Below are 25,394 nucleotides of genomic sequence, written 5' to 3' on the forward strand. Positions count from 1 at the left end.
AAATCAATGATATTTTTTTTTGAAAATGGATCTTCTAAATTGTTAGACAATGGAGTAAGATAATTGAATTAAGATACCAGAACGTAGGTTTAATTAAACTCATCTCAAAATGATTAGCTGCAATTAAAAATCCTCCTTCTAATAGGCCATTATGAGCACACCATCCATTGGATTTCTGAAGTATATGTTTTGGTATGTCAGAAAATTCAGAAAATATATGGTCATGCATCTGTAAGGAAGAAAGCACTACTTTTTTCTTCCACAGCTGAAAGCAGTGCTGAGGATTTCCCTATGTAGCAAAGTAGTAAACAAGAGCAGGTACAGTTGAAAACCACTTCCAAAGCCACGGGCAGCATCTAAGACGAAGCTTCTCCATTTTCTTGCATTCCTTTTTCTCAGTTTCAAATCCTACTTGCCCCATTCAACATCAGCACCAGATTGTATGGCGTTGTTTGCACGGATAGATTCGTCTGGCCGGATGGTATTTCCAAATGCATTCCACCCCAAAAGATATGGCAGAATAAACTGTATGCAACCATCCAAACATGTCAGGAACCCTTTCTGAGAGAGAGACAGAGATACAAGTTACAGCAGAATAAACTGTGTGCAACCATCTACACATGTCAAGAACCCTTTTTGAGAGACAGAGATTCAAGTTACAGCAGAAAAAACTGTATGTGCAACCATCTAAACATGTCAAGAACCTTTTTTGAGAGAGAGTCAGAGATTCCAGTTGCAGCAGAATACACTGTGTGCAACCATCTAAACATGTCAAGAACCCTTTTTGAGAGAGAGACAGATTCAAGTTACAGCAGAACACACTGTGCAACCATCTAAACATGTCAAAAACCCTTTTTGAGAGAGAGACAGAGATTCAAGTTACAGCAGAATAAACTGTGTGCAACCATCTAAACATGTCAAGAACCCTTTTTGAGAGAGAGACAGATTCAAGTTACCGCAGAATAAACTGTGTGCAACCATCTAAACATGTCAAGAACCTTTTTTGAGAGAGAGACAGATTCAAGTTACAGCAGAATACACTGTGCAACCATCTAAACATGTCAAGAACCCTTTTTGAGAGAGAGACAGAGATTCAAGTTACAGCAGAATACACTGTGTGCAACCATCTAAACATGTCAAGAACCCTTTTTGAGAGAGACAGAGATTCAAGTTACAGCAGAATACACTGTGTGCAACCATCTAAACATGTCAAGAACCCTTTTTGAGAGAGACAGAGATTCAAGTTACAGCAGAATACTTCACAACTGCTTTCAAAAAAACACGTTACAGCAGAATACACTGTATGCAACCATCTAAACATGTCAAGAACCCTTTTTGAGAGAGAGACAGAGATTCAAGTTACAGCAGAATAAACTGTGTGCAACCATCTAAAGATGTCAAGAACCCTTTTTGAGAGAGACAGAGATTCAAGTTACATCAGAATACACTGTGCAACCATCTAAACATGTCAAGAACCCTTTTTGAGAGAGACAGAGATTCAAGTTACAGCAGAATACACTGTGTGCAACCATCTAAACATGTCAAGAACCCTTTTTGAGAGAGAGAGATTCAAGTTACAGCAGAATAAACTGTATGTGCAACCGTCCAAATCATACCAGGAACCCATTTTGAGAGGGACAGAGAGATTCAAGTAGCAGTACAAGTGAAGCAAAAACATGGTTACTTACGTTGAAAGCTGATGCAAGAACAGTGAACTCTGCTTTAGTAATGGGGATGTAGATGCTCTCATCCACATTCAAAAGCCTATTTTGAACACCTGACATAAAATCAAAGTAGGAGACCAGTTAGGGCCACAGACAACCATCCCTATATACAAAGTTAAACGATCCCCAATATGGTTTTCTTTCACCTATGTTTACAATATTACAAAATTAAAGACTTGGGTCGATTACAAGCATATGGTTCTAATTCAGTCCGGTTCAATAACCAGTTCCATTTAGTATTGCCCTCCTAACTCATATCAGCACAAACAGCTGTCCGTATAAGTCATTTAGTTTTGACAAAGTACACTTATCTTGGTGAGTCTTCACATTCTCTGGAAAGTCTCTTCAATGGATTTGTTTTTCACTGGTGGAAGTGCACCCAATATATATATTCCTTTCTTTTTTGGAATAATTCAAGTGGTTTATATAAAATAATAAGAAACTAGGTAAAAGGGAGAGAAAAAATCCTGAAACCTCATTAAACAACTAAAATAAAATGGATTTCTTTCTGTGAAATAAGATACTAATATGGTAATTCTTTAGTTGCAAATGATAGTTATAACAACTGAGAAGATGCAGCAGAAGTTAACATATAGCGATTCTGTGTGTGAGTGTGTGTTATGCAATTTATGATTAAAGATTTGAATTTATGAGAGAGAAAGCATTTAAAATATGAGTAAATTCAAATCTTTAATCATAAATTGCATAACACACACACACACACACACGGATCAATCAAAATTGAAAATAACGTAAAAGCATGCAAATGTTGAGAAGACTACTTAGGTTAAAGAAGTGGCCACTGCCATCTGGAAGGGGTTCAGCTTTCAAAAGCTTCCTGACCTGGCCTTCTTCGCTGAGAAAAAGGAAAAGAGAGCATAGATACACCATGTTCAGTAGAGATGAAACAAAAAGAAATGTAACTTTCACTGACATACTACAAAGCAATGAAACAGTGAATAATAAACTTTACTTCCTTTCCAAATAAATTAATGTATAAATATTCTTGCTTTATGACCAGTATTACAGTTATTAATACTTTTTTTTTTTTTGAAGAATCGCGAATAGCTTTATTACTAGAGGAAAATTTACATTATAATCTTATGGGTTATGGCTCAAGGATACAAATAATACAGGTCCAAAGCCCAAACCTTAAAGCTGGGGAGAGCTTCTGGTCACTAAGTGGGGCTGAAAAACACCCTCTTTCGCCAATTGATCAAAATCTGAGTTAGCTGATCTTAATGTGTGCTACACCAAATATGAGAACATTTTTGGCTACATCAATATACCTTGAGGCCCAAACCCACAGAAGGGGCTTTATCAAGAGGCTTATTATGAAACAAAGTAACAGAAGGAACAAACAATCCACCATCCAAAAGATGATGCCATCAAGGTGATATGAAGAGCACTTTGCACTATCATTACTTATCACCATTATAAAATGTGGACGTACCCACCAAAAAATTGCACCCTAATCTTTCCTTTCATTTCATGAAATTGTCTCGGTCAGTTAAAATCTGGATCAATGGAGTCTTTGAAAATGAGGTGAGCATAATATTTTTTAAATAAGAAAAGTTATCGAACAAGCACTAAAAGTTAACAGGTGAGCATGAGCATTTGGACAGTTAAAAGAGTTTTTGACATTGAAATCCGGTTATTCTACATTGTAGTTAAGATTTCTGAGAACCACTGATAACCGCTCACTCTAAGACATGAATAACCTATAACATCTTGTTCAAATTTTATCCAATTTCAAACTCTCCGCTGGGATTCTGGAAATTTCTAACTGACTGGGTAACCTTAAAATAAATTCCCCGCTTACCCTACAGGTATTGACAATATACATCTTAACCCTAAGGGCAGTAAAGAATCGATCAAAGCTGCATCCACAAGTGCCACATGTAAAACATGCTAGTTGAAGAAAACAGCAACCTAAGTAGCCTGTTTTCCTATATAGCTTGCTAAAGAGGGAGTCTCTTGCGATCATTTCATCATGGGGATGCCAGGGAATCTTCCCTTTTTGTGTCTTGTGTTATTTTTCAGGTGCTGATTAAAAGCTACCACCAATTCTCAAAGAAAAGAAAAAATAAATGTATTTCTTACTGAAACAAATGGTATAAGTGAAAAGTTACCTCTTTCCTTTGAATGGATCATGAAAAAACTCACAAGAATCTTTAGCACCTAGACCCATTACAGATCCAATTTCAGTGACTGACAAAGAAAACACCTAGAGAGGGCGAATAAAAATTAGCACAGCATGAGTTTGATCTTGGCATCTAGTCTTCTATGCTAGAAACAAGAAAGATGCTTTCACATTCTCAGTATGGTTTCAAATTTGAGTATGACATCGATAACCACACAGAAATAGTGTTTCCACTGAAAAAACAAAATGCATCAAGCAGCAGCCTGACTCACCTGCTTCCTACTCCAGTCGTACTGTCTTAACCCGGCTGCAGGGGCAAACTGGAGTAAAACAAACCCTTCCTTTGAAACCTTATACGCGCCAGACTACACTTATGAAGAAAGCAACAAGTGGAATATTATTAATTAAAAAGGACACATTGAAGAATTACTCATTTAAATAGTTCCCAAGCTTTTAGAGCTGCATGATAAACTCATACGGACTGAGTTCTTACAATTAAGTACTGAGATAACAGTTAACATACATCTAAAGGAAGGAATTCCGGCGCTTTAGGTTCTACTGCTAGAGCTGCCTTGCCTTTATAAATGGTGTAACCAACGAATACCCTCGGAGGTAAAGCTGAGAAGCCAAAGAGTATGTAAGCACACGAATTTGCAAAAGCAAGCACAAGAAAAATTACTGAGGAAGAAAACTGACCTCCGAGGGGTTGCTGAGAAGAGGGACCTTCAGCGGGTGAGGAAAACCTTTGTTGTTCATAGTACTCTGAGCGCTTGCATTTTACAGAGAACTTGCTCCAAGTGTTAAAAAATGAACCAGTTTTTAAATGGGTTCGTGGGAACACCAACGATGGAGCGGGGTTTTGAAGGGACAGAGAAGACGGTAGAGGGTACATAATGGTGTCTTTGTCACAGAGAGAAGAAGGGTTTTGGATGGGTTTTATCACGGATTTTGGCTTGCTGTGGTCGGAGAAGCGGAGGTTTTTGGACAGATGGGCAGCTTTTCCGGCTTGGACTTGGTTCAATCTTTAGACCAAGAGCTGTTATCCAAAATAAAAGAAGAAGAAACAAGAGTGAAGCCGTTAATCGAAAGTTATTTTATCTTCATAAAAACGTGTTAAAAATAAAATCAAAACAGACAATTACTTAAGCAGGACTGAAGAGAAATAAAAACTCATTCGTATCTTTTCTTTTACTTCAATTCTATCTGTAATTGGGTTTCTTTTTAGTTATTGTCAAAATTCTCTTCTTCTCTTTCATGTTAAATCTATTTTTATCGTTCATTCAGCTTCATATTACAAGCGTTTTCTATTTTTATGTAGTCCTTTTTTAAGTGGAAGAAGATCTCTAGGTATTTTAGTTTTTAACAAGGTAGAGTTTGATATATTTAAAGGACCAGCAAAGAAAAAACATTGTTTTCCAGCTGAATCCGAAATCACGCCCCCAAAACCAGCGATCCCTGGATTGCCGAGAGAAGAGCCATCAAAATTTAATTTTATGTAACCGTTCTCCGGGGGAATCCATTCCTTCATAACTTGGACCTTGGTTCTAATGTGCATGGTCGCCAAATTGATCCAGTTTTCTCAAATGGTGGTGCCCTTAAAAGAGGTAAAAGGTCTTTTAGTCAATGGCAAGGTGGATATTTGCCCAGTCACTCTATCAACTACTCTAGCCTCAGACTCACTTTTAGCATCAAACCGCCTTCTATTCCGCTCGTTCCAAAACCCCCATGGAATGAAACTAGCATAGGCTGAGATAATCAATTTGTTGTAGACACTAGAAATAAAACAGAAAATCAGATAGAGTTCTCTCAAGTCTTTACTAAAAAGGAAGAGAGAGAGAAACACAAAATAAAATAAAATAAAAAATATAAGTTTATTTTCTTTTGTTTGGATGCCCATAGAAAATGAAAAAAAATGGAAGAAAAATATAATTTCTCTTGTTTGGACACACGTGAAAAATAAAAAAGAAAAGAAAATTAATAATATTTTAAATTTTTTATAATTAAGATTTTCTCTCAAGATTCTATTTCTTTTCTTTTCTCTCCAAAATCTATCATTTTGTAAGAAAAAATTTAATAACTAGGAGAAAAAGTAATTTTCTCTCTTATTTTCTTCTCTCAATGATTCTTTACTGTCAAACAACAAAAGATAATTTTCTCTCCCTTTTTTTTTTTTGTTTTTGGACTCCGAACATTGCCTTTACTTTCTTTGCCTCTTCTCTTTGTTGTGCTTTGTCTCTCTTAACTTTTTCATTTATTTTCTATTGTTAAGCAGATAAATCCAACATATATCATTTAAAGATTCCCATGGCAGTCAATAATGGGGTTTGAATACTCTATTCTTACCTCCAAGATACGGTGGAAAGGGCAACTAGAAACGTCGGAAATTGCAAATGGTGGTGGTGCTATTCATGTCTCAAGAGTAGTTAACATGGTGGGCGGCTACAAGAAATCGAAGAAACACATATCACAAACTTCAGAAGACCAAAATAATTTGAAGAAGACCAAAAAAACAGGATATGAAGGCCCTATATTGCATAATACAGGTGGTGGAGAAAATCATATTGTATAAATTGCATTAGGCATTCAAGGAGTCTTGGAACATGCTTGATGAGATCTATAAGAGAGAGTTGGCCATGAAAAAGGTAAAATTACAATACCTAAACTTCAATTCAAAGTGTCTCTAAATATTTCGAGAGGCCACCAATCAACTACAACTAAATGGTCAACAATTGAGAGACTCTTAGTGATACCCAATCAGTGCAAAAAGCTCTCATATTTATACCTTAGTTTAGTGCAATAGAAGAGTTTAAATAATATGACTCTTCATTTCTTGGTGCTCTCCACAAGCCTATGAGATTAGGTTGAGAGAGAACGAAGAGGATGACATCGTGCAAGCTTTACAAAGTCGATTGACTCTTCATTTAGGGAGGCCGAGTTGCATAATTTTGATATGACATACATACCAAAATGATTGAGAGGAGATTTGCTGAACCAGGAATCTTATTTTGAGACGGAAAACATCAATCATCATTGGTGAAATATGAGAACCTCAAGTTTAAACCAGTGCGGGGAAAATCAATTTGCCAAGGCCAACTCTTTCCTGAGCAGCTTTGCTGCAGCAACCATGTTCGCCAAGGCTGGCTGAACTTCTGTATACTTTCTGGTCTTGAGGCCACAGTCAGGGTTCACCCACAGAACATTCCTTTCAAGAACAGTAAGCATCTTGTTGATTCGATCAGCTATCTCTTCTACACTCGGGATTCTAGGAGAGTGGATATCATATACACCAGGCCCAATTCCAGCACTGTATTTGACACCTTCCCGGAAAACAGAGAGGAGTTTCTCGTTGGACCTTGAATTTTCAATAGTGATAACATCGGCATCCATGTCAATGATGGAGTGGATGATGTCATTGAAGTTAGAATAGCACATATGTGTATGAATCTGTAATTAAATGACAGAAAATTGTAAGCAAATATATCTGAGAACGACAAGATGAATATTTTTCAGTCACTGCTAATTACATAAGTTCACAGACTAGAAACTATAATTCAGAACCATTGAGCATATAATAATAGTAGGAGAAAAATCACAAGGTTGCAAACGCACAATATTCTTTGAAACACCTTAAAAGATGAGGGAACTAAAATCCTAGGCTTAACAACTCCATAGTTTGCCATATCAATCACAAAATTGTGTGAGGTTCATCCATATCAAATTATGAAATGCCCTGTCAGCCAAATGCAAACCAATACATATCTTAGATAGGACAAACATCTTGTGTTTTAGGTATCTATACCGACATAGATAGTAAACCATTGTATCCTCTTCATTGGAGCTTCTTATGCTAGTCCTCTTTCAAGGTATGTTTACTGTTTTCAAAGAAAATATTTGCACTTACAAATTTCCCCAATCTGTACAAGTTGTAACGGCTTATAAGCATATGATGTTGGCATCCAAATGGTCTTTTGTCATGTCACAATGTAAATTGTACAATGTAGAGGGAAAAGAAATAAAAGCAAAAAATATGATCACGCATGATGGTAAAATTGCAACATGAAATTCTAGTTAACAGAAGGATGAAACTCTGATTAGGACATAGCAGCATGGAAGTCCTAACACATATTATTGCTATGTAAGGGGCTCAGACAACCTTAATGGTGTTTAGTGTTTCACACAAGGATGTACTTGTTATTTTAATTTATAATGGATATATTTAAATAAAAGGTAAACCAAACTTCTATATAAGAATGACAAGTCATGCATATCAATATACAAGAAACAACGGTTCAAAAATATAAAATAATAAAAAAGAACAAGAGAAAAGGCAAGGTTAAGAAGATCGAGGACTACATTGATATTAGAAGTACATAATGGTAATCAATAAGATCTGGCTTGTTGCAAACAATGGCTTTTATCAACATAAAAGTTATAATATAACACCAGCAAAAAGCAAACCTGAGTGGTATCCTTCACACCACAGTTTGTAATTCTGAAGGAGTGAACAGCCCAATCAAGGTAAAAATTCTGCTCTGACTTGCGCAATGGCAGGCCTTCTCGTAGTGCAGCTTCATCAATCTGGATCACCTGTAAGAATAGGAATTACAGATCAGTCCAGCAACACTCCTTAAAACAAATATCTCATAAAACTGTTGTGCTCCAAGTACAGAAATAGAAGATAAAAAATTTCACCTGGATCCCAGCAGCTTCTAAATCTTCAACCTCTTTTTTCATTGCCAAGGCAATTTGAAAACACGTTTCATACCTAATGACAAGTACTTCAGTGAAAACTTTGTAGACCATAAACAGAACCTCAGCATGTGCTTATATAAGGAACAGAGTACCAACAGACCTAGGCTGGTCATTCCTCACAAAGGACCAATTCAGAATGGTGACAGGCCCAGTGAGCATTCCCTTCATTGGACGGTTAGTCATGCTCTGTGCCGCCGCTGACCAGAAAACTGTCATTGGCTCGGGCCTGCTGACATCCCCATAGATGATTGGTGGTTTAACACAACGTGAACCATATGATTGGACCCACCCATTAACAGTGAAAGCAAAGCCCTTTAATTGTTCACCGAAGTATTCCACCATGTCATTCCTCTGCAGTAATTCACAAATGCCAAAATGCACTTAAAAACATAAGATGTGTAAGTTCATTAAATTTACTCAGGTCAGAAGATATTTATCACCTCAGGTTCTCCATGTACAAGAACATCTATCTCTAGCTCTTCCTGTAATTTAACTACTTTGTTGATCTCTTCTTTGACAGCTTTCACATATCCATCTTCTGAGACCCTGCAAGAAAAGAACAATTGAGTTACTAATAGTAGGAGAAACTAGTTCATGTCGAAAGAACCCAGAAGGAATATATTTGAAACAAGATGGGACAGAAAAGAAATTTCAGGATGATACCCATGTACCTAATAACTCACTTGTTTGCTTTGTATTCACGTCGGATTCTTCTAAGATCCATGGTTTGGGGAAAAGATCCAATAGTTGTTGTTGGAAGAATCGGAAGGTTTAGCTTCTTTTGTTGAGCATCAAGTCTAGTAGTCACAGGAGTTGTGCGGCGGTGATCAAAACCTCTCAAAGCAGAAGCCTAGAATGTTACAAGATAAAAGCAGGAAATTAATTAAAATCCCAGAAAGCAGGCAAAAATAAAATAAAAAAATCCGTCCCCCATACTTACTGCTCTTTGAACTGCTTCATCATTCACCCTATACGATGACTTTCTAGAAGCTTGAGCTGCAGCATTGGCAGAAAAAAATGCCTGAATAGATGATGAGTACAACAAAGTCAAAATTTCTCCTCATAGATAAAAGATAAAAATATGGAATAAATTACAGATAGATGTTAAGGAGGGTGTACCTCATCCTTCTCACCATTCAATGCCTTTGCCAAGGCATTCACTTCAAGAAATTTTTGTACAGCAAATGCCAACCAAGACTTGATTTCATTGTCTAGCTTCGTTTCATTTGCTAAATCAACTGAGGTGTGCAGAAGGGAGCAAGAAGTCGACACAACAAGCTTTTCTGCATATTAATAAGTCAATCCATATATTTGAGTAACAATGAGACAGAAAATCAAAGGCAAAATAACCACAAGTACAAATAGCATAGCAAACAAAGGGGTCACACCGGCTTCCATATTTTACAGCTATCTTCCATATCCCTAAGCCCTCAAACAAGCAAATAAAAATAAAATGCGGATCATACAAAAAGAACCAACCACGATAGGGAAAGTAGTTGCAGTTATAGGTGATTCTTTCCTTACTAGGGCATTAAATTACTAAAAATAGAAATGATGTTGATTTTATGACTCCGTAACCAACAAAATTATGGTTAAACCAGGTGGAAAAAGGGCCTACTTGGGCAATTTTGATTGAACTAGAGGGTCATCTGGGTTTGACCAGGTTTTATTATATATTTGCACTGAAAATAAATACATGTCCAGACATTTTTTTTTCTTTTCTCCTGAACGGTAGCACAGTCTGTTCAATAAAAAAATACCTAATTCATCTGGGCAGAAATTTAATCTACAGAACAGGGTGCTCCATCAAACTTGAAGTAAAAGAGGTCAAAGTTATACATTTTACCATTCAAACCTCTTCTTAAGGCCCATTCCAGTTCAACTTTTTTTTTTTGAAATGATCGTTCCTGTTCAACTTAAAAGCAATGTATTATGAAAAACTGATCAAGAATATTGAATAAATAACTTGAGGTTTACCTTTGCCAATAATACTTTCAATATCCTTTAGAGTCGCTAGAGAGGAAGAAAGATCATTTGCCCAGATATTTCGACCATCCACAACCCCAGCAAACAAGTATTTGTCAGAAGGAAAACCCAAGTTATGTATCAATTCAAGGGTTCTCTTTCCCCGAATCAGATCAAAGCCAATAGCAGCGACACCCTTCAATGCAGTCAAAGTTCTAACCAGTAGAAAAGCAAGTCAAATTAAATAAACTAATAAGTAAAAGGAAAAACAAGAAAAAATAGCCCTTCAGAGGCAACCAACTTGTATGCTTCAGCTGGGATATCAGCAAAGTAGGTCTCAACAATAGCACTCAGACCGAATAAGGCCTCATCCAACTGTGCATAGGCATCTACAAATGCTTGTAATTGATTAAAGTCCAAATCGAGAACAAGAGTTGGCTCATCAAACTGAACCCAAGTGGCTCCAGCTGCCTTCAGGTCCTCTAACACCTCCCTGAATTGACAAGAAAGAAGAAAACAATTAGCTTGAAGTAACCAAATTTTTTATCCATCTAAAGAAAAAGAGTTATGTAAGAGATTACGAACTTGTAAACAGGAATTATATTTCCAAGCAAGGAAAGAAGGGAGTATGGTTTCTCTACACCATTTGCATGTTTAGACAGCAGCAAGTAAGACACTGGACCAATAAGAACTGGCACAGTCTCAATTCCCAGCTGTAGAAAAGAAGCCCAAGGAGTTTTATTCTGTAGTATTAAGCGGCTCTATATGTAGAAGCAAAAGATAATCCTACTACACAGTGAAAAGGAAAAAATAAAAAGAAGGAAAGAAAAAAAGAATAGAATGCTATGGCATCAACTTACCTCCTTTGCTTCCCTGTATTCTGTTACTGCTTTATTAGAAGCGTATGAGAAGTCAAGGTCTGGGCCAAGCTCAGGCACTATGTAGTGACTGGATCAAACAAAGCAAGCTCAGCCGCAAAATAAAAGCATGTGAAAGTAGACACTGAAGCAAACCCAAAAGAAGCTATTCAGACTGTTAGAATATTAGACAAGATTTTCAAGATGCAGAATGTGGCTTGATTCTTCTAGAGATCAAAACACATTTGAAATCATATGCGGCTGAGGCTTCTCCCCATCGCATTATTCCTTTTTTATTTAATAACAAGAATATAATATTTAAAAAATAAATAAACTCCTTTGACACCTTAACCCTTCAGTCCAACCTCTGGGCCAGGACATAATCATAACCACAAAAAATTCAATAAACAACTATTAAGCAGCTAAACAACCTGGGTACTTACTAGTTGGTGTCAAACCACTTGGTCATTTCCATTGCAGGAAGAGTGGAATTCCCGCGAGCCATAGAGAAGTAAACTTCAAGGCCTATCTCACCTCCAGACCAGCCATATCTTGGAGGAACTGCTCCAAGCATCGCAGTGGTATCCAGGACCTGATCATAAAAGGAAAAGGTATTGCTAGGAATGAACTTTGTTCCTGCATCTGCCATTTGTTTCCAAATTGAAACTCGTAGCTCCTTAGCAACATTTTGAAGATCATCTGCAGTAGATTTTCCATCCCAAAATGATTCCAATGCAAACTTTAGCTCTCTCTTTGGCCCAATGCGAGGATAACCAACAACATGTGAAGACATTGCTCTTATGCGGCCAATTTGCAAAACCCTACAAAACAAAATTTTCATGAGGAAGCAACAGAAAGTGTTAAAGAACCAAGATATTATACTATGCAACCGGGATGACAAAGAAGAAAAATGTAAAATATGAAATATCGGAAAGTAGAAAGAATTTGAAATCCTTCCTGCCGAAACAGGTGACTGTGTCATAAGAGCCTAGAAAAAGCCAATTGCCAGTAACAACAACTTGAGAGAGTGGGAACGGTATTAAGTATAAATGAGCTGAACCTTTATGATACAGAGTGGCAATGGCATTAGAACAAAAACTACCAAGTTGACTGGCTTTCACACATAGGGATGTTAACATGTAATAAAGCTAGACTGAAGCTGGGAAAGCTGAGCCGCTTAACAGCCAAAACTTAATATGAGGCAAATCAGCTTGAGCTCGTCTCTTGTCAATAATTAGCCTGAACTTGAACCGTACAGGAGGAGAGCTCAAACTTGAGCTATATCATGAGAATGCAAGGCAGCTTGCCTTGCTGGAAATCCCACTCATTTCCCAGCTAAACGAGGATAAGGATCCGAGCAAAGCCAAGAAATGTAGCTCCATTGCCAAAAAAAAACACATAATATAAGCTTCTAACTAATTTATGTAAAGACGGTGGTCACAATGAAGAGAACATACAGCAAATAGTAAGCTATGGCAGACAGCTCTTCAATCAAATCCCTATAGCCATAACAAGAAAACATAGGAGTAGAAGAATAAGACCAAGAGTAGAGGAATGGAGGAGGACCAGAGCAGCAGTTAAACATTAAGCTATCCAGAATGTAAAGGAAAAAAATAAACAAAAACATTTAGAGGAATTCTCACATATATAGGCGTACATTCAAAGCCTGGGATTATTAACAAACACTATCATCGCAAACTACAAATCTTTCGTTAACAGATACTAGAAGAACACTATCGCGTTCTAGTCAAAATGTAGCAATTCAAATAATCCGTAAACAAGGATTAAGAAGATAAAATAAGAAAATACCAGCGCAACAATAAATTTAGACAATAACGATGCATCTCGATTCGGAATCGGAAGAAAGGAACATCAAATGAATGATTTTGATTATCCACTCGTAAGAAAAAAACGGAGAACAGTATGTTTATCAGCAAGCGATCGTAATCTACCGCTGAATTAAAATTCTCACCTCCGCGTACTTTGAGGAACAGAAGGGAAGTTGCTGAAGCGATGGAGTCGAGTGGCAGAGACGAGAGAGGATTTCATACTCAACATTCGCGCGAAATGGACTTGGCGGTTGGGTGAAACTTGCATTTAGATGCCTATAGCTAAAAAGACGAAATAGCCCAGAGATTGCTTCATTATTGTTTTCTTCCGACGGGATCTTCTTTAACATGGATCCTCCATGTGTAGGCTTCTTTCATACACAACCCAAGTAACGGCTCTGATTTCGCTGAATTCCAGAAGCTGGAGAATGAAGCTGCACCAACTCTGGTTCTTCCTTCCCTCAATCATGATTCCTTTTGGACTGATTCCACTCTCTTTCAACTTGAACCATCTCTACATTTTGCCCTTCAAAAAATTTTACTTTGACCAACACCCAATTGACAATCAGGTTCCTTAATTCTTGATTGTTAATAAATGTGAAAGATTTGGCGCATAGATCAATATCTTAATCTTGATGTCATGTCTCACTAAACTAAGTTAAAAATGAAATAAATGCGCCATGGTTAATTAACAAATATCTCGTTATTTTTCTCTGAATACCTCTACACAGACTATTATCAAGATGTATCCTAAAGTGAGTGTTCTTCTCATACAAGTCGTCTGTGTGTTACATAAATTTACTTGTCGGCTCTTTAAAATCCCGCGACAGAAACCCATCTACTGAATTGAAGACATATTCATAACATTGTTCCATAAAGCCTGCCCAGGACGATCATAGTACGAGGTCGCACTCTCTTCCTGCAATTCCATCTCTGGCAAGGCAACTCCATTTTTAGAGCACAACAATGGGACGTCCGCGATCCCATCATAGAACACACTAGGGTACTCGTCGTCACTCCCCGTGATCTGCTGTCTCTGTCTGACATTGTCGCCTTCGACCTCATTCTCAGCCGCGCTCGAGTTCTTCTCCACCAGCTCTCTGAAGAAAGATGATCGGAGGAGGAGGCCGAGTGCTGTAGGCGAGGATGACGATTTGTTGAAGGAGACGTTTGAGATTTGGCGAGACTGGAATTCCTGCTTGTGGGGAGGGCAGAGATCGTCTTGGACGAATGGGTTGTACCGGAAACATGTGTCTGGTTCTTCCTTCTGGAAGTTGCTTGTTGTGGGTGCCAATGCCAGTGCTCGGGTTTCTGTGCTGGGTCGAGACTCCTGGGGCTCGAGAAGGTTGTTCGATCCTGGCCTTAGCCATCTGATGTAGGTGCTCAGGTCGAAGTTGGTGACTGCATTGATGCCTCTGTATTCTATCGCTGCGATATCGTATGCCGCAGCAGCCTCTTCCTGGGTACCTGAAGTTCTCTTTCTGAGTTAATAACATTCTAAACCCTTCTGGGTTTGATCAGATTATTATTAACAGTTGCAGATGGAAGGAGATGGATCTTAGCTCTATATGACTTACTGTAAGTTCCAAGGTAAAGATACTTGTTTCCGAACACTCTCCCTATCCTTGCTTCCCAGCGGCCATTATGATGATGCCTGCATTCACCTCTACTGTAAGTGTATCTGTCATTGAAAAACCCGACTCAAAAACCATTTGTGACGTTTAATGCTTAGCGTTTATCCGTGTAGTTCATGGTAAATACCTCGCTACTCCCCGATACTTGGATACACCTCTGGAGAATCCGCTGCTCTTCCTGTATGTAAGCGGATGAGGATTGAGAGAGCAGAAATTAAAAGAAAAGAAAATTTATTTAATTTAGTCTTGATCAGGATCCTAAGAACTGCAACAGAGGAATTCTTACCTTCTTAAGGAGGCCAAGTACTCCTCTTTTGTTACGTTTTGCATTATTTGGATTTCTTTCTCGTAATCAGACACCTAAAGAATGATACGTTAATTATTTCCTGCGACACTGTATTTAGTACTGATAAAGGATGAGGTTTACAAGGTGGAGAGTGCCCATACTGGAAAATTTGTGAACGTTGTTGGTCCCCAGTATTTTAGTGCAGCCAAATCATATGCTCTTGCTGCTGATTCTTCCTCATCGTAAGCCCCTGATGATAAAAAAAAAAATCAAAGAAGGGTGAGTCTGGTTGAAGTTATGAGCGAAGGTGAAGCTTGCTTGCATGAACAAGAACTGGTTCAGAGACATTGAAACCGATTCTTACCGAGATAAACTGTTGAAGTTTGAAAGGTGAAGACCCCAAGCAAAAAGCGCAGAGGAAGCAGAAACGAGAACACTTTATATCAGATAAAAGAAGACAAAGAAAGACGAACAAAACACAGAGAAGAGCTACAGGAAGGAGAAAGGTTGAGGCTCCTGGCGTCTTGCATACCTTGTTTTCCCTTCTTCTTCTGTGTTACATTCCATGATCCCTTATCCCACAAGTGCGCCTCGAATCTTCCCGTCCATCTGTGTCTGCAATGTCAATTTCCATATTTCATTTTCAGTAAAAAAATCATGAAAAAGAGGAGAAAACAGAAGAAAAAAGGGACATAAACCAATTATTTCTACTGATTATGTCTATGATTTGCCCAAGTACGGAGTGACCTGCTAACACCGCGAAATCTGGAGCTCCTCTTGGCCGCGGTGGTGGTGGTAGTAGTGGTAGCGGCGGCCGACTGATCAAGCAACTTTTCTCCATTTTTTTCTTGATCACTTCTCCCAACCATGGCCGTAGGATCCCGTCTCCTCCTCTTGATGCACTTGTTGGCCTCGCCTTCCATCACGCTAGGACACCGCCTCACACTACTGCTGTTCTCTTCGTTCTTCACCAAAATTACGTCCATAGCCTTCAGACCGCCGAGCCTCTCTCTGTCTTCTGTTCTTTTCTTCGCGTCTGGTTATTAATGGTGATGACAACCGAAGTGGACAACCGAACTGGGGATGGCGTCTTCGCCTCCCCTGTTATTTATATATTCCAAGAACTGGCTTCCGTTTGTTCGCAAGTCTGAGACAAACGCCGACGATGATTTCGGTATCCCTTAAGACAAAAACGCAAACGTTTTTATCTTACCAGCCAATCAGTTCAAGCCCATGTGAAGCGCCCACTGTTACATTCCGAGACATGTCTTCCAAAAAGGAGTAGGAAGGAAGAAGAAAGATAAGAAAGACATTCTTTTGGAGGACCGAAGAAGACGAAGAGGCTACAAAAATCCAGAATATGCTTGTCTGAACCAGTAAAAGGGACAAGAAAACGGAATAGAAAATCGCCACCTCTGGAGGGGTTATCGTGGGTATGTAACAAATTGGAAATGCAGCTGTTTGGTAGTGCAGCAAGGGGACAAGAAGCTGCCATAGCTGCATGCGACGGAGGTCATTGTTTTTCTCGCCGGCAGCAAAGGGAACCAAACGGGGTTGTGAAAATTTAGCGTGGAAGGGAGTCATTGAGGAGTTTGCTACCGCTACGCACCAAACAGAGTGAGGGCGGAGGATCCTAAGGAAACGAATCCCTGTACAGTGTCATTATTCTTTTGCAGATGTAAGAATATGGAATCGAATGCTTTCAAACCATTGACGAAAACCTGAAATGGGAAACCGCATGAGGTCTGCGTAATTCGTTCATCTCACAGATTTTAGTCTCTTTCATCTCCTAAACGGTATCATTCGAAGTCTGAACACCTGAAACGAAAACCTAATGAATCCATCAGATTTGTTCCCCCTCATCCTCTCTCGCCGGAGGATGGCGGCGTCTATTGCTGCAGCTCAACTTCCGTCTTCCATCAATACTCGAATTTCTCAGCAATCAGGTTAGACCTGAAGCTGGTGGTGACAGAGACGGGGAGGCCATCCATGGGAAACGAGAAAGCTGGTGGTCTTCTACATGGGAGACCGCGGACATTAGGCTTGCAAGCCTAATAATAACCGCCGCTTGTGATAAAATAAAAAAAATAAAAAAGAGGTAGAAAAAATTGTGTTCATTGCAGTAGAGTAATTCTCAAACTGTAATTTTAATAAAATACACAAATCCCTGTATGTTAGGTTGATTTTCCGAACCATAATCGGGTAATCTTTTCGGGTTATAGCCTCTCGTTGTAGAAACTTTGCACTTACATTTGGCAGGGTGGGTCTAACCTCTTAAACAGGTTTGTACATTCGCATATTTAGTATAAAAATTTAACTAATCTTTTCGGATTGTATTAGTCTTTTCGGATTGTATTGGTTAGACGATTACAATGTACACCGTGAGCGGGAGTTGAATAAAAAGAACTTCTGTGAAGTAGGATTAATCTCATCCATTTTGGTAACCAAACTACAGACAACCGTGCAAGGAATAAAACAATTTTGGAGGCGGACAAAACACAATACAACCTCGCCATTATTTTCCCATTGCAACGGCAAAACTATTTTTGATACTGCAAAAAATCTTGTATAGAATATGACTGCTGGGCCTTCTCCCCACGGAAGTCCCAAAACATTCTTTATTTACAACACCGAAATCAATATTTGATGGAAACCGTCCTGCAAAACAACAAAGCAACACAAAAAGGTTAAGAACAATCGGGATTAATACAAGTCTACCTCCCAAAAGCAATATGACCAAAATTAATTAAGGTTCCCAGTATAAACCTGATCACAGTTCTACTTTTCAGAGTTTTATCCATCCCAACAGAATCGTTTTCAGCAATTTCACCGACATTTCCCAATTGCAAGACTTTTTCTATATGCTTCAGTCCCTACATCACAAATAAATATTTTTGTGGCTCAGTTACCTCCCCTCTTATTTCTTCCTATATCAGCAAGTTTGGAGCAAAATACTCAACTCATACAAACTTGAAAACAACATAAAGCTTTCGTTCTTGCCAAAGTGAACTGAATATAGTCCATATGGGGCCAAGCCGAAGGAATTAAGATTGCCAGCAATAAATTGATAATTAAACAACGAGTCTTTACCTTCAAACTCCCCCCCTCCGAAGCACCCAGAAAACTGTGCCTGGGTTTTGGTGCATTCTGCATTCAACAGTAACAAATTGGGAGAAAAACAGTCAGCTGCTTAGAGAGAGTGGTAAAGCTGCCATTAGTAGTCTATGACGAAAGCTTTGTTGCTTAATATGTCCAAGAGCAACACATTAAGAAACAGCGCACTCCATTTTAGCATAAATTATGAAGAAAACAATGACCCAATTGTTAACACATTTTCCATATCTGAAAATCCAGCAAGTCAAAAGAAAGACTGATGACATGAGGGTTACAGCTTAATGAAACATGGAGGACAAGGCCATAAGTGGTAATTGATTTGGATACTTTTAAATCCGATATTTGGATTATCAGGTAGCCCCATAATCGAGGTATTTCAGAACAAAATTCCAGATTTGGCCATTCTCTTCTACACTTTACTGAACTTTTGACTCTAATCTAAAAATTATGTACTTTCAGGTAAAATATTACTAATGAACCTGAATTGCTTTTGCTTTTTATTATGTTACATTATTTCTGATTCCCGTTTAAAAGGAATCATCATGGAATGAAATTCTATAAATTTCTAAGTCATCTCCCCAGACAGGCGGAGCCGGTTGGTATCTTACCAGACATGGACAGGAACAGCCTTCGGGCTCACCTGTCACCACACACATGGTTCAGGCTACCCACCTTATGGTGGATCTTACCAAAATTGACTTTTCCAAAAAAAAAATTATTACTAATTCGTTGTAACTCTTCTACCCTTTTTTGACAATTCTTCTACCTTTTTTAATTTATAAAGATAATTAAGTCACTAATACAGTGATTAACCTATCACTATACATCTAACATCCAGATAAAGAAAAAAAGTACAAGATAAGATCTACATATTCAATTATAAAGACTCCCGAAATGCTAAAGAAATATCAAATAAAAATAAAAAAGAAGAAATGGAGCCCCAAACAACAAAGACTTAAAGACCATCACATTAGCAGTATAAATATGTCAAGCCATAAGAAGCAAGTAACAAGCTAGTTCATCGTGTACTGGATCTAAACAAAACAAGCTGCGAGAAGATCCTGTCACAATAGAAGTTTTGCTACTGGAAGAGAGAGTGATATAACATCTTACAGAGACTGTCAGCTATTGAGCAATAACATAAGATGGATGAAACTTCTAACCTGTAGATACTGAGCCATTTTTGGATCTTTCTCACCACCAACATGCTGGCAGAGAAACCAGACACCCGCATTTGCAAAATCCTAAAACAATTACCACAAGAGCTTTGAGTAAGAAGGAAATAGAGATGCAAATGTGAAATAATAAAAAGTAATAGGTAAGAAATAATTAAAAGCAAGGTACCCATCTCAGGTAAAACAGTTAAAAGCAAAGCGCAAAGACAACACCAGATTACACTAGCACAAAGTACAAAGATTTTTGAGAAAGGAAGCGTCCATATTTGCAAATTTTTCAACATAATAATAATAATACAATAAGGTTAACAATAATAATAATAATAATAATAATAATAATAATAGTAATAGCAATAACAGCAAGCCTCTTTTGATAGGGCAGCAAGCCCTCTGGCGCCAATGGCAAGCCTTCCGCGAAATCACTGACATCTCTTCTGATTTCCCTTGTAAATGGAACTATGAACTGAGATAAGCGACTTCCCCTGCTAATTCTCTAGCACCCCCCCCCCCCCAAATTTTGTTTCATTTGCTTAAAATAAACTAGAATAAATAAAGTAGTAATAATAGCAACAACAACCATAGTAGTAATAATAATATCATATAAGCATTTGATAATCTCTTTCTTCTTTCTGGTTTTTTTCATGCATTGATCAGTCTACTTTACCTTCATCTTCAATGATTCTGTGAAAATAGCAAAACAGATAAAAATATAAAATGTGAAATTCCAATCCTTACAAGAAAAGCTAACTCTTGCTCATATCCTACATGAACAGGTCTGACAGTTGATTACATGGTATGGCAAGCATTCAATCACATAAAATACAAGTCTGACATAGCACATCACCATCCTGAACTGCAGATGATTTTAGCATCATCACTAACTCTCCCAGGAACAGATTTTCAATTGATTCAACATTTACTCAATTTATTGAAAAAGCCACACCATCATCTCAAGTACTGAAAGCAACAGTTTACCTCCTATTTGGAGCTTACAACATTTTGAGTTAACAGAATCATTTTGGACAACTTTTTCTTGCACAAGAATTTTTTAGTGAAATGAACTTTCCAGTAATTGCTCTAAAATAGTTCATCCAAACAAAAAATTAATTCCAAAACCTACCTGCTTGTCTTCCAAGGTAGCCATCCTGTCATCCTGTGACATGAAAATTTTCAGATGAAGTCCACCTAACGATGCAAACTCTAAAAAGTGAATTTACAGCACATTACCTCAACAAACATAAGGATGAACACTTACCAGCCCAAAAACCAAATTCTGCAGAGACTCCAAGTCACATCCAATTTGAGAAAGATTAGAACGAACTGATGTTACCTGAGTTTGATAAAATGAAAAATATAAACATGCTTCAGGAATGTACTTAACATGAATGAGAAAACATAGTTAGAAATGATAAACACATCATCAGGTGCCCTATCAACTCCAACAAGGAAGAAGAAAAAAAGAAGTATTGAGAATTCACCTCATCCTTAATCAGCTTTGACATCTCCCTCTGATCATCGAGTTTCCCATCCAGGTTCTCAATTCGCTGCGTCAAGTGCCTCTTTGCAGACTGACCATCAAATAGGAGTTAATATATAAGAATATACATGCAAATCATGAGTTCACAAACCAAACATTTCATAGAAATGAATCCACAAAATGCTGAGGAATGTCTTAATCAAAACATTTTGTCATTTTATGCTCTGCCACAACAAATACAAGTAACCATTTCGACCACTCTGAAAAAAATGTTTTTTCTCTTTCTTATGCTAATAATCGAGTTAGAATATCATAGCAAACGACAGAATAAGAAATTTCACTATGTAATATTTTTTTCCTTTGAAAGGATGTAATACATGTTTTTGGGTTATATATTTCTTTTGTGATACTTTTTCATCTGAGAGCTGACCACTATCCGTCTCCACAGGATCTGATTGGATCCCTTAATCAGATGAACTGGCAGACCTAGAAATCACATCGAATAGAGGAAAACAGGAAGAAATTAAAGAAACACAAATATGATAAGATAAAAGGACAGTGTTTTATGAGAATGATGAAAGTGTGCAGAAAAGATATGTATTGAAAAAGAGCCAAACTAAAGCTACATGAGAGTAAAAAGTGAAAAGGGGAGTTTTGAAGGAAGAACCAGATAGATGTTAAAAAAATATCAAGAAAATTACTCACAGGTATACAATAAGAAATAAAACAGAATATGAAATAGGGTAGCAAGACAGCTTGTGAAGCTGAAACTCACATCAACAGCAGCTGAAACTTGCTCCAAATGTTTTGTCATGCTTGCAACAGCATTCTGCATGTTCCGCTTTGTTACATACATTAGGTCAGAAAAAGATAATCCCTACACATCAAACAGTCACAACATATATTATACACCAGGCAAACAGCAAACATGTTTATGAGATGAATATTTGGTGTAACTATGAAAACAGTGTACCTTCCACCACATGTATCCATAGCCTAGTGCCCCAAAAATAGCAGCGGGAACAATGAGAGACGTTATATTTCCTTTAAAAACAAAATAATGAATCAATAATAGCAACAAAAAAAAGATCAAGACAACATTAAAATCTTTTAGAAAGACTACATGACTTAGTTATTAGTATATGTTGTGGCTATAACAGTATTAATTCAAGTAAGAACCAGGTGATAAGAAAACTTCAATTTGTCAATGTAGAATAGCCTCAATTGATTTAGGAGCTTTCCTTGAAACCAGAGGCAACAAGGCATAACTTCAGAAGTAATCTCACACTAAAGCCTAGAACAAAATACTACCTATTTGGCTAGAATCTCCATTGACAACAGTTATTGGCCTTGCTGTAGCTAGCTGACGAACCTCCATTGCCAATCGACGAACCTGCAACAATTACAAAGTAGGTGAAAATTATCTTTGCTAACACAGAAAGAGACAAGAAGTTATGGATTACCTTCTCTAACTTAAAGTAGTATAAAACATCCCCTTACTTTACACTTATTAGCATGACAACACCAAAGAAAGTTGATTTAAGTTCAATATAAAATAATTTCGAATTTCCCACTAAAATTAACATTATCAATCTATGAAATATTCCAGTACGACTATAAATGGACCAGATACAGTTTGGCTATTATAATTCCGGATTTGGTCCATTTACATATATTTGATATCCAAAATCCATATAAAAAAATTACCAAAAATGATATATCCGAATTCGGTTTTGTCGTACTTTTTGTATTCAGACAATATCTGAATCTGAAATCCTGTGACGAAAAATCAACTGAAATAGCAAAAGAAGAAGGGAAAAAACATGAAAAACATTAAAAAAAAAAAAACTACTCTTCTCTTTGTCAAACACAGAGAACATGATTCAGAACATATCAAAAAGGAAGAATCTATAGTGAGAAAGACAGACAGGGTGGCTTGGTGAGAAATAAAAGAAGTGTATACAAAAATGAAGAAAAAAGGCAGAAGATGAAAGAGAAGCAGATAGATAAAGACAAAGAAGAGGGGGATTGAGAAATAGAGGGGTCAAGAGAGAAGGCCTTTGAGAAAGAGGGGTTTCCACAGAAATACACTGAGAGAAAAAAGGTATGAAAGAGAGGGGTGAGAAACAAAATGACAGAGAGAAAAGGACAGCGAGGGACAAGAGAGAGCAAGACTTGTCTTCAGAGAGTAATCCACAGAAGTCACAGAGGTTAAGAGGGAAGATTTTCGGGAAACAAAAAGAGGTAGCAGAAGATAATTTTCTAGGGGAGAGGGACAATTTTTCAAGGAAGAGGGACAATTTTTCTGGAACAAAGATGGTTAAAAGAGAATTTTTTTGGGAGGAGAGATTTTTGGCAAAGAGAGCAAGACATTGAGAGCGTAATGGGAGATTTTGGATCCTGATATTTACCCGTTTCAAATCTCACAATTCCGATACTGTTCCAGAATTATATTGAACCCCTTGTATGATTCTGATTGATTTTTGTTTAAACTCGTAATTTGGATAATATCCAAGATTTTGGACACAAATCAGAATGGGATCTAGATAATATCCGAATACGTTGACAGTCCAAACTCAAAGCTGATTCATGTAAGGACAAGGTTTGAGAGCTGCAAATATTTAGTCCTACAAATTGCAACTATACTTTCATAAACATGCACTTACTCACAAGAGTGATTACAATTCACAAGTAGTAACAAGAAAAACCTGGACAAAAACTGTGACACTTTAGAAGCATTTGAGTCTGCCTGAAATAAAGTCATGCACACATAAAGTAGATTCTCACAAGAATACTTTGAATGTTGCACATATATGGAGAGAGATAAAGGGATAGTTGTAAAAACCTAAAAATTTGGTGTTAAGTTAAAATAGGAACAATCGAAAGAAAGGAAACTACATTTCAAAAAAAAAAAGAAAGGAAACTACCTGAGAACTAATATCAGAGTCCAGGGTTGTTGAAGCTCCAGATTTCTCCAATCCTTTCACCAATGCCTACACAAAATTAAAGAAAAATGAAAATGGTGATTAATGTGAGCAGCTTAAACCTTTCTATGGCTACACGATACAAAAATAATCTCATAGCAACAACAACAATAGCCCAGATACCCACAGTAACCCCCTCATGTAGTTTCAGGCTCATTTGCAAAATATCATAGAGCTTGGGGTAAAAAGTATGTCCACGAAACAAGAGGACCAAAAACATAGTTCCCAGCATCCCCCCCCCAAAAAAAAAAAAAGTGGAAAATAGATCAGTCCAAACAGAAGGGCTTAAATCACCCCAACTGTAATGCACGCCTATTCCATTAGCTCATCCCTTTCTGGCAATCAATAAATATGAGAAAACAATTACTATCTACCCGTTGAAAAGCATAGTTCATTGTCATTTTCAGCACTCTCTTCTGTCTTCTTTCAGTTTCTAATCATGAGCTCCGCGGGTGGCCTTTAATGTTTAGAATTATCGATAGGAACTTTTTTTAGCAAAGACATCTTTCAAAATAACTGTGCAAGTAGGAAGATAATCACGCCAAAATTATGGACCAAGACATCGAGCAACGTTGTTGGTGTGCATATAAATACCACTATTACCAGAGCAACGTTGTTGGTGTGCATATAAATACCAATATTACCAGATAATCAGACACATAGATTCTTCAAATGTTTGTAAAATAGTATAGAAAGTTTTGTCCTAGCTCCAGCGTTTCCCGAATACTCGATACACCAAATCAGAAAAAAAAAAAAAAAAAAAAACTGACCTGAAGTTCACTTAATATGTCTGATAATTTACCATTCTTCATAACGATCGTTCCCGTGTACCCTAAGCACAGAAATAGAAAAAATACAAACCGCATCACTAAACGATGCACAACATAAAAGTTCCAGCAAACTTTAAACATAAGCATGGAATATTTACATAATCTAAAAAAAAAATACCTGCGCCGACAATGAAGAGGATCTTAGAGAGTCCCATACTGCTTTGCATCGCCATCTCTTCTCTCTGCCTGAGACGGATTCAATACAACTTAACGCTTAATTTCACTAGATCTTACGAACGAAGGAGAAGAGAGCCACAAATCTAGCGTTACGGCAAGAGAGCGACAAGAGGTAGAGAGAGGGCTGAGGCGTTCCTCAACGCAGAGGGTGGATTCGAGAGGCGGAGGCACCGTAAGATTCCTACCCTGGTCCCTTGGTTTCGTCGCCTGATAGAGCCAGCTTACAAACCTTCACTCTTTCCAATTTTGTGAAATACCAATTGGAACCTTTCCTGCTTTCTACATTATGCATATTGGGCAAGTTATTTAAGGGGTGAGCTGAGGCTGGTTTTGACTTTTGATTAAGCAGATTATAAGGCTACGTGTCCGAGTAGAATAGTGGCTCTTTTAGTAATTTAGTAAGATTTAAGAGTCAACTAGTTATCCCGGAGGAAGCCTAGCTTTGAA

General features: G+C 37.6%; 4 protein-coding genes and 1 non-coding gene across 5 annotated transcripts; 1 reads left to right on the top strand and 4 right to left on the bottom strand.

The window, feature by feature from the left end:
- Positions 1–70: 70 nt before the first annotated feature.
- On the bottom strand, positions 71–4,898 carry LOC137934809 (single-stranded DNA-binding protein WHY1, chloroplastic-like). The gene is made up of 7 exons (XM_068779345.1): positions 4,564–4,898; positions 4,391–4,485; positions 4,140–4,232; positions 3,857–3,951; positions 2,507–2,580; positions 1,689–1,777; positions 71–525 (listed from the first exon to the last, which is right to left on the bottom strand). Exons 1-7 carry the CDS (start codon positions 4,757–4,759, stop codon positions 409–411), a joined length of 759 nt encoding a protein of 252 aa, XP_068635446.1. The 5' UTR covers positions 4,760–4,898; the 3' UTR covers positions 71–408.
- A 1,325-nt stretch (positions 4,899–6,223) lies between these two features.
- On the bottom strand, positions 6,224–13,515 carry LOC137967196 (5-methyltetrahydropteroyltriglutamate--homocysteine methyltransferase 2-like). The gene is made up of 15 exons (XM_068813676.1): positions 13,414–13,515; positions 11,885–12,262; positions 11,445–11,532; positions 11,170–11,297; positions 10,886–11,077; positions 10,597–10,799; positions 9,739–9,902; positions 9,560–9,640; positions 9,303–9,469; positions 9,060–9,165; positions 8,720–8,970; positions 8,560–8,632; positions 8,326–8,454; positions 6,916–7,311; positions 6,224–6,306 (listed from the first exon to the last, which is right to left on the bottom strand). Exons 1-14 carry the CDS (start codon positions 13,497–13,499, stop codon positions 6,943–6,945), a joined length of 2,415 nt encoding a protein of 804 aa, XP_068669777.1. The 5' UTR covers positions 13,500–13,515; the 3' UTR covers positions 6,224–6,306; positions 6,916–6,942.
- A 593-nt stretch (positions 13,516–14,108) lies between these two features.
- LOC137935484 (AP2-like ethylene-responsive transcription factor At1g16060) lies at positions 14,109–16,176 on the bottom strand. The gene is made up of 8 exons (XM_068780131.1): positions 15,938–16,176; positions 15,723–15,805; positions 15,555–15,563; positions 15,352–15,440; positions 15,191–15,264; positions 15,032–15,082; positions 14,848–14,924; positions 14,109–14,737 (listed from the first exon to the last, which is right to left on the bottom strand). The coding sequence occupies exons 1-8, from the start codon at positions 16,174–16,176 to the stop codon at positions 14,109–14,111; spliced, it is 1,251 nt and encodes a 416-aa protein (XP_068636232.1).
- Positions 16,177–17,582: 1,406 nt separating this feature from the next.
- LOC137934660 (uncharacterized) lies at positions 17,583–25,159 on the bottom strand. Its single transcript, XM_068779113.1, has 13 exons — positions 24,889–25,159; positions 24,711–24,772; positions 23,884–23,949; positions 22,268–22,349; positions 21,930–22,000; positions 21,732–21,833; positions 20,958–21,047; positions 20,735–20,809; positions 20,600–20,632; positions 19,468–19,548; positions 18,281–18,337; positions 17,957–18,063; positions 17,583–17,848 (listed from the first exon to the last, which is right to left on the bottom strand). The coding sequence occupies exons 1-13, from the start codon at positions 24,941–24,943 to the stop codon at positions 17,827–17,829; spliced, it is 903 nt and encodes a 300-aa protein (XP_068635214.1). The 5' UTR covers positions 24,944–25,159; the 3' UTR covers positions 17,583–17,826.
- On the top strand, positions 18,877–19,004 carry LOC137935580 (U6atac minor spliceosomal RNA). The gene has a single exon (XR_011109281.1). It is a non-coding gene; the product is annotated as a U6atac minor spliceosomal RNA (small nuclear RNA).
- Positions 25,160–25,394: the final 235 nt, after the last annotated feature.

This window comes from Aristolochia californica, unplaced genomic scaffold (assembly GCF_029961685.1).
Source record: "Aristolochia californica isolate CCGP_79_NKW_82.1479 unplaced genomic scaffold, dmAriCali1.0.hap1 SCAF_6, whole genome shotgun sequence".
Taxonomy (NCBI): domain Eukaryota; kingdom Viridiplantae; phylum Streptophyta; class Magnoliopsida; order Piperales; family Aristolochiaceae; genus Aristolochia; species Aristolochia californica.